Consider the following 9,483-nt stretch of genomic DNA (forward strand, 5'->3'; position numbering starts at 1 on the left):
TTTCCTGCCTGCCTGGGCTGGCTTTAAACTGTGATCTTCAAAATATCAGCCTCCTAAGTAGCCAGGATTACAGGCATGAGCCACTGCTGCCCCCTTAAGAACTGAATTTATTATACAATCCTTTCTGATATAAAATCAAATGATCCTAGGAAGACAGGCACAGGTAGCTTTTGTCTATAATTCCAAGTACTCTTATCTCCAATTAACTAGTAAAAAGCCAGAAGTGGCTGTGTGGCTCAAGTGGTAGAGCACTACTTTTGAGCAAAAAGTACAGGCCCCTAGTTTAAGTCCTAGCACTGGCATCATAAAAAATAAAATAAGTAAATCCTGGGATTGAAACAGCCTCCCCATTTCCTGCCCACCCACTTCTTTCTTCTCAGCTGAGATCTACAAAAATCTGTACTTATTTGCTTCCCAGGACCAAAGTGAGACTTGTCTCCTGCATCCCCAACAGCTAAGATTCAGCCAAGAAAACTTCCCTGTAGAGTCAGGAGAATGGCCTAGTGGTAGAGTGCTTGCCTAGCATGCACAAAGCCCGGGGTTTGATTCCTCTGTACCACATATATGGAAAAGGCCGGAAATGGCACTGTGGCTCAAGTGGTAGAGTACTGGCCTTGAGAAAGCTCAAGGACAGTGCCCAGGACCTGAGTTCAAGCGCCAGTATCTTCCCCCACCTCTGCCCCCTTCCCCCCCAAAATAGAATTTCTAGGAACATCTGTAAAACATGGCACATGTCTTTACTATCTTCAGCTCTGCGCTTCACAGGACTATATTCTGAATTTATCTCCATCCTCTTATGAAAAATAGGAACAAACTACTGTTGGCAGGAATCACAGATACTTATCAGAGGGTAAAGCATCTTTTTGTATTAGCTTGTGCCCCAATCATTTTACAAGCTTCTTCTCTATACAATACTCTACTACTAACTTTTCCTTTCAATCTTCTTTCCTGCCCTTCTTCACCAAGTTCAAAATCCAATAAGCTAGGTATCAATAGCTACACTTGTATCCTAGTTACTTGGCAGGATGAGAACTGGGAAATTGAAGGCGTTCAACGCCAGCTCAGGTAGAAAGTCCCTGGAGACTCCATCTCAATACAAGGAAACTAGATGAAATGATGCCTGCCTGTCATTCCAGCAATTCAAGAAGCATGACATAGGCAAATCACTGCCCAGATAAATGCCTGGCCAAGAACAAGATCCTATTTTAAAAAGAACCAGCAAGGCCTGGCACAGATGGTTCATGCTTATAATCCTAGCTACATGGGAGGCTGAGATAGTGAGGTACAGGGTGCAAGGTCAACCTGGACAGAAAAATTCCAAAGACTCCATAGAGAGGAAGCTAGATACAGTGTAAAGCCAAAAAGAAGTGGGTGAAGATGGCTCAGGTGTACAGCCAGGAAGGATACAAGAACTTCTCCTAAAAATAAGGAGTGAAAAGCAGGGTTGGAGGCATGGCTTAATGGTATCTTGTCTGCTAGCAAGCATAGAGTTAAAATGTCCAGTACTTTATTTAAAAGATTCTTGAGAATGAGAACAGGGGATGTGTGAGGCCCTAGGTTCAATCCCTAGCCCCCAAGTAAATAAATAAAGCTTAATTGCAAAAAAGATCAATATTCTGATTGAATGCTGCATAGAAACCATCTTCTTCCCAATTAGATGTTAAGATTCCTGATCACAGATAATAAGACTATCATCTTTATAATTTATGTGTACATATAGATATATTCTCCCATAGTATATTATTTTGGGGGTTCATAATTGTTAGGAAAATGAAGGAGAATGGAAAAGTAACAAGCCAGACTGGGTCATCAACAGATGAGGACGGTTTAGTGCCAGCCAGGGGCACAGACTTTCCCACGTGTTTGGAGATTGTGCCAGGGACTGGATTGTGGGGTGGGCTTCTATAGGTCTTAACAAGGAGGCAGAAAATAAAAACATGGGCTCTGCTCTCCTGGGGACCAAGGGTGGAATGATGTGCCCATGGTCATTCTGTGTGTGCATGTGAGCACACATCTGGTGCCCTGGAGAATAATCCTTCATATTCCATCTTTACATACATAAAAGGATTGGGTGGAGAGGGAGGAGGCAAGACCTTCATGAATGATTTTTCAGTCTTATTTCTCTGATGCCACTGCTGCCGCTGCCGCCTCCTCCTCCTCCTCCTCCTCCTCCTCCTCCTCCTCCTCCTCCTCCTCCTCCTTCTCCTTCTTCTTCTTCTTCTTCTTCTTCTTCTTCTTCTTCTTCTTCTTCTTCTTCTTCTTCTTCTTTTTCTTCTTCTTCTTCTTCTTCTCCTTCTTCTCCTTTTTCTTCTTCTGCTTCTTCATGGTTGGTCTTGAACTCAGGGCCTGGGGACTGTCCTTGGGCTTTCTCAAGACTAGTGCTCTACTACTTGAGTCACAGGACCACTTCCAGCTTTTTCTGTGTATGTGGTATGGAGGAATCAAACCCAGAGTTTCATGCATGCTAAGCAAACACTCTACCACTAGACCACACTCTTGGCCCCTGATGTATTCTTATACTATTTATTTAGTGTACTGGGGATTGAACCCAGGACCTACTGCATGTTAAGCAACTACTTTTCCCCTGAGCTACATCCCCAGTCCTGCTCTTATTTTTTATTAACCAGTATATTAACCTGAATTCCTTCAGGGAAGGTTCTTATCTCACAAATCCTTAAGGAGGGGATGTGAACGATTGTCAGATACTGTGTGAAACTATTCTGATTGTCTTAGGAGTATGTGTATTTTTTTGAACAGATGGATGGCTTTTGTTAGATTTTCATATGGGTCTGTATTCTCACAGGTTGTGGAACAATTAATGTATACAAAAAATGTATTGGAGGACAAAGAAAGGCTTTTTTGAGATATTTTGCAAATCATACACATGCCATGCTGCCCTGATTGCAAAATGGAAGTATGGGGAAAGACACTCCTGTCTTGGGCTTTTTTGAACACACCATGCCTGTGGGTACTACGATTCTTCTTGCAAAGGAATACTCAGGAGCCTAAGATCTCTGTATTTAGTCTTTGGTGAGTTGTAGAGATGCAACCATGCCTCTCTTTGGGATGCTACAATGTCAGGGGCAAATAAATGCTTTCTTCCTCCCTGTGTGGAGGACGGGGAAACTGTGAGACAATGGTGGCCGATTTTTTCTGTGTCTGTGCCCTCTCTTCATACAAACTCAGTCCCTCAGAATCAGAGACCATTTCAGGGGTCAAATCTTAGTGTGGGAAAACAATGCATTCACTCTAGGGCTTTAGGCAACTCTCTCTAGCCAAAACACTCTTTTCCCCAACCCCTACCCAAAAAGGGGCAGACAGTCTGGAGACCCTTGTTTTTGTGTCTCTAATCACCAGCTCAGACAGTGCCCTCTGGGCTGTTTGCATGGCATATCCCTTTTCCCTCCCAGGATCACTCTCTCTTTTGTTTCATTGTGAGAAAATTATAGCTAGGAATTTGATCTGGAGCCAGTATCTGCTTCCACATGTGATCTCAGCATCCAAGTGTGAGCTCAGGGAACTGTGATGACCATATTTAACTGAGGAGGGCTTTTTTGGGGGGGGATGGGGGGGGAGATGGGGGAAATCTAGCTGGCTTGTCCAACTTGTCTACCTCTTCCTTCCCACCCACCCCATCTTCCAGGCCACAAAATAGGGAACAACACAACCAAGGCCCCCCTGAGAGATGGGTTTATTCAGCTCCACCCAGAACTAAAGCAGAAAGCTTAGGACCTGTCCCAAGAGATCAAATCAGACATTGTGGTACCTCTCCCTCCCTCCATCCCCTCCCTCCAAGAACGCTGGCTACCTCTGGGGTGGTGGGCAGCTGCTGGGAGCCACAGCCGGAGGTAGACGGGGATTTCTGTGGCAGTCAGGGCTCAACTCTGGCTCCTTCCTCTTCTTCCTCGGGGTCAGGAGGCGCGGGGAGCAGGGAGATATAGACCTCATTCACCTCTGTGTCCAGATGCCGGCCTCCCCGGGGGGCCTCCAGGTTGAGGATCCCGTCGTGGGAGAGGGCAGCGCGGACCCTCCAGGGGTCCACGTCGGCAGGCAGGACGTAGGTGCGGCAGAACTCTCTGGAAATGAAGCCGTGGCGGTCCAGGCGCTGGGGATGGCGGGCCGATACCTCCAGGAGGTTATCCACAGTCCTGACGGTCACCTCGTCCGGGGTGAAGTGGCTCACGTCCAGAAAGGCCTGGAACTTGCCCTCGCTGAGTCTAAGCTCAGAAGCCCCTGCCCTGCTTCCCTCTCCAGCTTGGGTGGCTCGAGGCCGGACATAGTAGCCGTGGTAGAGAGTGGGGGTCAGGATGTCTTCTGGCAGAAGGCCTGAGGAGCAGAGAGAGGAGGCAAGAGGTGGGGTGAGGGAGGGCAGGGAGGGGGCCAGGGGGCAGAGAGGCGAGGGGAAGCAGGGGAGGAGCTGGGGAAGGGAACCAGGTGGGCTGGGAGGATAGGAAGGGAAGGAAGAGGACAGGCCTGAGGTGTGGGGCCAGTGGGACAGGGTGGGTGGGGAGGACTGGGGTGGGGGGGACTGGGGTGGGGGGGACTGGGGTGGGGGGGAGGACTGGGGGGGGACGGCTTGCCCCAGGAGTTCAGTTAAGCCCCGAGTGGGGAAGAAGCCAATCACCACCTTGGGCGCCCAGCCCAGCCTCTGCGGAGCTGGGGGTGGGGGTGGGAGGCCGGGGACGGCGCGGGGAGGGCCCGGTACCTTCTCCAAAGCGCTGCTCGCCCAGGCGGCTGGGGTTGGCGAACTCGTACTCGGCGGTGGCGGGGTGGGCGTGGGGCACCGAACGGCCCGACATGGCTGCGCTGGGGTGGGTGGCCCTGGACCCAGAGGGAGCCCCGAACGAGGCTCCGCACGACCCCTGCAGCTGCCCCGAGAGCCAGGCAGCCTCTTGGTTGGAGTGGGGGCGGGGTCGACACCACCCAAAATAGTGCTGGGCGCCTGGGGGTGGGGGAGGGCGGGGAGTGCCAGCGACAGGGGTGTGACAGCGCGCACCGCCCGGACCCCCGGCCTCCTCCCCACCCACACCCTGCAGCTGTCCCGGGGAGGGGGGAAGCTGAGGGTCCTGGGCCTGGGACCAACTGGAGAGGGGGAAGTGGTGCCTCACAGAAGAGCAAGAAGCTGGAGAGACCCCCCCACACACACACCACACACCACACACACAACCCCTTTTATATTTCCACTCTCTTCTGTCGCACCCCTCTTTCACAAAGTGCCCCGAGTTTAAGGTCCCATGAGTCCCATGAAGCACACAAGCAACCACCCTTGGTTTTGTGGATGGGAGGGAGACAAAGATGAAGATTCTCTGCCCAGATGAAGACGAGGGTCTTCTGAAGCCAGACCAACCCAGAAGGTCACTCAACCTATGGATGGTCACCTAGGGCTCTTCTCTCAGGAGGAACAAAGAGTTAATATCCCCAGGGCCCAGCCTAGGAAGATTCCAGGGCCCGCCCAGGCTCAAGATAGTTGCTGGCTCAATTCCCCTGGCATGCAGACCGGAGAGAAGAAGGAGGGGCACAGAAGCAGCTGTTTGGGATTCTTGATTCTGTCCCAGCTCCTCTGGCAAATAGGGGATGGGACCGAGGAGGGGGGGGGAACATTAGGTGTGGACAGAAAGTTAGTGAATCAAGACCAGGACAAGTCACTGGCCAGCTCAGACGGGTTTGTGTTTCTCTTTTCTTAGCTCAGTGAGTCCTGGGTATGTGTCACACTGCCAAATCCCTGATCACACGTCTCCATGAACTGGCGGTCAGCTGGGATAATAAAACCCCTGACATCACCATTCCAGAAGCTTCACAAGACTGTATATATAAGAGGCAGGCTGTAGCTGCAATTGAAGGAGCTGACCAGCCAGCTGAAATCCTACTTTCATCTAAACCAACATGGACATCGCCATCCACCACCCATGGTTCCGCCGCCCCTTCTTTCCTTTCCACTCTCCCAGCCGTCTCTTCGATCAGTTCTTCGGGGAGCACCTGTTGGAATCTGACCTCTTCCCAACTTCTACTTCCCTGAGCCCTTTCTACCTTCGACCACCCTCTTTCCTGCGGACACCAAGCTGGATTGACACTGGACTCTCAGAGGTAAGTCTGTGGCCTCCTTGGCAGAGCAAGAGAGTCCTTTCTGGAATCACCTGGACATTCCATCTGTGTTCCTTTTCTTCCCTACCTGGGACCTTTTTGGGCTTACAATGTCCAGAGGTGACCTAATGCCTCCCTGCCAGGTACCTGCTGAATGCTCCTCCATTTCCTAGTATATTTTTCCATGTACAGTAATGATCAGCCTCTTCTTCAACTTTCCAGCAGGACATCTCTTTCTGATCTGTAGGGGAAAGCTTGCCCTAACTCCTTTGTTTACTTCTAATACTTCCCAAACTTGATTTTGATCATCTCAAGTTTTAGAGCTGTGGGGGGTGGGAAGAGGGGAGACCTTTTCTATGATTCTGGTTTTTTGGGGGGGGCGTTAGCAGGGCTGTGCAGGACAGCAGCCTGAGCTCTTCTAGCCCATGAGTAAAGAATGTAGGTTCATTCTTGGGATGCCCACACTTGTCCTAAGAGGGTAAGAGGGTGGGAGAAGAAGAGAACAGATAAGATTGACAGAAACTGTCCCAGATAACAGACTGGTTTAAAAACATGTAAGTGTGAGTAAACAGGAGCTGAGAAAGCAAGGGCTTTGGAAGGACAAACAGGACTAACAGAACATTCCAGATTGAGTGGGTAAGAAACTTGGCAGAGACCTGAGCAAGGAAAATGGACCATTGTCTCACAGACAAATGACAAAGCTAGGCATTGGACTGAGGCAACAGAAGCCATGCCAAGATCTATCCTTGTGATGGGTCCCCTGGGTGGTCTGTTTTCTTCTCTGTGCCTCCAAATAAAGGTTGGGCCTGATAACCAAGAGGTATGCATGAGGTACCCTTATGATGGCTTACCTGAGAGAAACACAGGTTATTCACAAAAGGATTTATAGCAGACAAGAGGAGAATCCACTACCTGGCTAGAAAGCAAGTCTACAAAATGATGAGGGTGCATCAGTATGATCAACATCCCCACCATCTTTTTTCCTCCCCTTGCAATTTCTAGATGCGTATGGAAAAGGACCGGTTCTCTGTCAGTCTGGATGTGAAGCACTTTTCTCCAGAAGAACTCAAGGTCAAGGTGCTGGGAGATGTGATTGAGGTGCATGGCAAGCATGAAGAGCGCCAGGTATGTAGCTTGCTTTATTTTTTCCCTTGTTCATTCACTGCATCCTCTATATCAGAGGTGAGGGCCATCCACCTCCAAGGCTGCTAACATTCTCATCCAAAGACACAAGGGTCTGAATGAGGAATGACCAATCAGTAGCTACAAAACTAAATTAGGGAGAGGAGTGGTCTTTGAGACATCTGTTTTGATTGGTGTGGACAGAAATGGGATTTTTCTTTTTTTAAGCTGGTGTTTCTGAACTTTATTCACATCAGAATTATGGGTTTCCAATATCCTAGACTAATTAAATCAGAATGATTAGGGGTATAACCCATGCATCAGGATTTATTTTTGTCAGTTCTGGGGCTTGATCTCAAGGCCTGGGCACTGTCCTTGGGCTTTCTCAAGGCTAACGCTCTACCATTTGAGCCACAGCACTACTTCTGGCTTTTTTGTGTGTATGTGGTGCAGGAATTGAACCCTGGGCTTCATGCATGCTAGGCAAGCACTCTACCACTAGGTCCCTCTCCGACTGCATCAGTATTTTAAAAAGCCTCCTTAGCACATTGAGATCTATAATCAAGGCTCAGAACCATTGTTTTGGATATGCCTGAAGGTAGTCAGACACTTGGATGTTTTACATAATGACATTAATTATTTGTACCCTGAAGGCACTTGAGTTTGTAACCTTATTAGACCTGTTCTAGAAACCTTTTCTCTTTCAGTGCATCTTCTGCTAAACTATTTTTTTTGCTTACATTTTTCTAACTGCTTCACCTCCAATCCCCTAGAGCCATGAAAAAGTGTTAATTGAGACTTGGATAGATGCTTGGGACTCAGCAGGTTAAAGACCACGGCCCACAATTCTGAGAAATGACAAGATGATTTCTAACTTGCTTCCCAAATATTAATAAGAACCAAGCGCTGGTGGGTCACGCCTATAATCATAGCTACTGAAGAGGCTGAGATCTGATTATTTCAGTTAAAAGCCAGCCCAGGTAGACAGATATGTGCGCCTCTTATCTCCAATTCACCAACCAGAAAACAGGATCTGAATGTGTGGCTCATGTAGTAGTGCTCTAGCCCTAGTGGAAAAAGCCAAACTAGAGCTTGAAATCCTGAGTTCAAGCATCCACACATTCGAGTATCCTCCCTCCCCCCCTCCCCACATCCCTCAACAGAAATTAATGAGCAGCCAGAACCTGTTTATAATTGGTATAGCTTATCATATTTGGGCTGTTTTAATTTGGCTCATATAACTTACTTTCTCTGGATGGAGTCTGGGTTTTTGTTATTTATTTAAGCAGCGGTCCTTATTAGGACTGAGACATTTCTGAAGAGTCTGGATATGTGTGGGCTTCCAATGCTAGGATGAGATTCCAAATCTTATCGGTCCCAACAATGTTGGTCTAAACATTTAGGAAAATCCCTTGGTTGTAACTGTGCCTCAGGGTTTGAAGAGCTATGACATTTGGGGCCATTTCAGATTTCCTTTACTGATGAAAATGACCAGCTAGGTCCTATTCTCAAATCTGAAAAATGAATGGCATTTATTCAGGAATTGATTTATTTGAAGCAGTGCTGGTGCTTGAACCCAGGGCCTAGAAAGCGTTCTATCACTGAGCTATAGCTTATTTGTTTTCTCATGATGTCATGGCATTTGGTCTCACCTAAGGGGAGCTGGGTGAGTGGTATTGTCTGGTGTTCTTATTTCTTTGCTTCTTGCCTTTTTTTCTCTTGGTTTAGGATGAACATGGCTTTATCTCCAGGGAGTTCCACAGGAAATACCGGATCCCAGCTGACGTGGACCCTCTTACTATCACTTCATCTCTGTCCTCTGATGGCGTCCTCACTGTGAATGGACCAAGGAAACAAGCCTCTGGCCCTGAGCGTACCATTCCCATCACCCGTGAAGAGAAGCCTGCTGTTACTGCAGCCCCCAAAAAGTAGATGCCCTTTCTCTAAATGCATTTTTTAAAAAGAAGAAAGTTTCCTCACGTGAATGAAAGAAGATCTCATGACTAGTGCTGAAGCTTATTAATGCTAAGGGCAGGCCCAAATTATTAAGCTAATAAAATACCATTCAGCAACAGAAAGCTTATTTTTTTTGTGTGTTTGAATATTCACTCCAGGGATTTTTGGAGTCAGAAAAGTCTGTTTCCACCACTTACTAATGATATAAATTTAGACAAGTCACTTAGTCTTTCTAGTCTTTGGGTCATTCACTTACAACTCTGTGTTTATACAGAGTTGTGACTTGTAGACTAAGGAAAAAGAGTAGCTAGGTCCCTGGCAAAG

The 9,483-nt window shown here is 47.9% G+C and overlaps 2 protein-coding genes across 2 annotated transcripts; one reads left to right on the forward strand and one right to left on the reverse strand.

The window, feature by feature from the left end:
• Positions 1-3,680: 3,680 nt before the first annotated feature.
• Hspb2 (heat shock protein family B (small) member 2) lies at positions 3,681-4,963 on the reverse strand. Its single transcript, XM_090319526.1, has 2 exons — positions 4,706-4,963; positions 3,681-4,326 (listed from the first exon to the last, which is right to left on the reverse strand). The coding sequence occupies exons 1-2, from the start codon at positions 4,797-4,799 to the stop codon at positions 3,872-3,874; spliced, it is 549 nt and encodes a 182-aa protein (XP_090175652.1). The 5' UTR covers positions 4,800-4,963; the 3' UTR covers positions 3,681-3,871.
• A 640-nt stretch (positions 4,964-5,603) lies between these two features.
• Cryab (crystallin alpha B) lies at positions 5,604-9,281 on the forward strand. The gene is made up of 3 exons (XM_090319527.1): positions 5,604-6,084; positions 7,084-7,206; positions 8,932-9,281. Exons 1-3 carry the CDS (start codon positions 5,884-5,886, stop codon positions 9,133-9,135), a joined length of 528 nt encoding a protein of 175 aa, XP_090175653.1. The 5' UTR covers positions 5,604-5,883; the 3' UTR covers positions 9,136-9,281.
• The last annotated feature ends 202 nt before the right edge of the window (positions 9,282-9,483 follow it).

Source organism: Megascapheus bottae, chromosome 27, assembly GCF_031878675.1.
Source record: "Megascapheus bottae isolate mThoBot1 chromosome 27, mThoBot2.hap1, whole genome shotgun sequence".
Taxonomy (NCBI): domain Eukaryota; kingdom Metazoa; phylum Chordata; class Mammalia; order Rodentia; family Geomyidae; genus Megascapheus; species Megascapheus bottae.

Excerpts from the sequence above, each read along its gene's own strand:
- Cryab (XM_090319527.1), top strand. The coding sequence starts at position 5,884 with ATGGACATCGCCATCCACCACCCATGGTTCCGCCGCCCCTTCTTTCCT. Across the intron at positions 6,085-7,083 it reads TTGACACTGGACTCTCAGAG|ATGCGTATGGAAAAGGACCG; the intron begins GTAAGTCTGTGG and ends TGCAATTTCTAG. Across the intron at positions 7,207-8,931 it reads GCAAGCATGAAGAGCGCCAG|GATGAACATGGCTTTATCTC; the intron begins GTATGTAGCTTG and ends CTCTTGGTTTAG.
- Hspb2 (XM_090319526.1), bottom strand. The coding sequence starts at position 4,799 with ATGTCGGGCCGTTCGGTGCCCCACGCCCACCCCGCCACCGCCGAGTAC. Across the intron at positions 4,327-4,705 it reads CGAGCAGCGCTTTGGAGAAG|GCCTTCTGCCAGAAGACATC; the intron begins GTACCGGGCCCT and ends TCTGCTCCTCAG.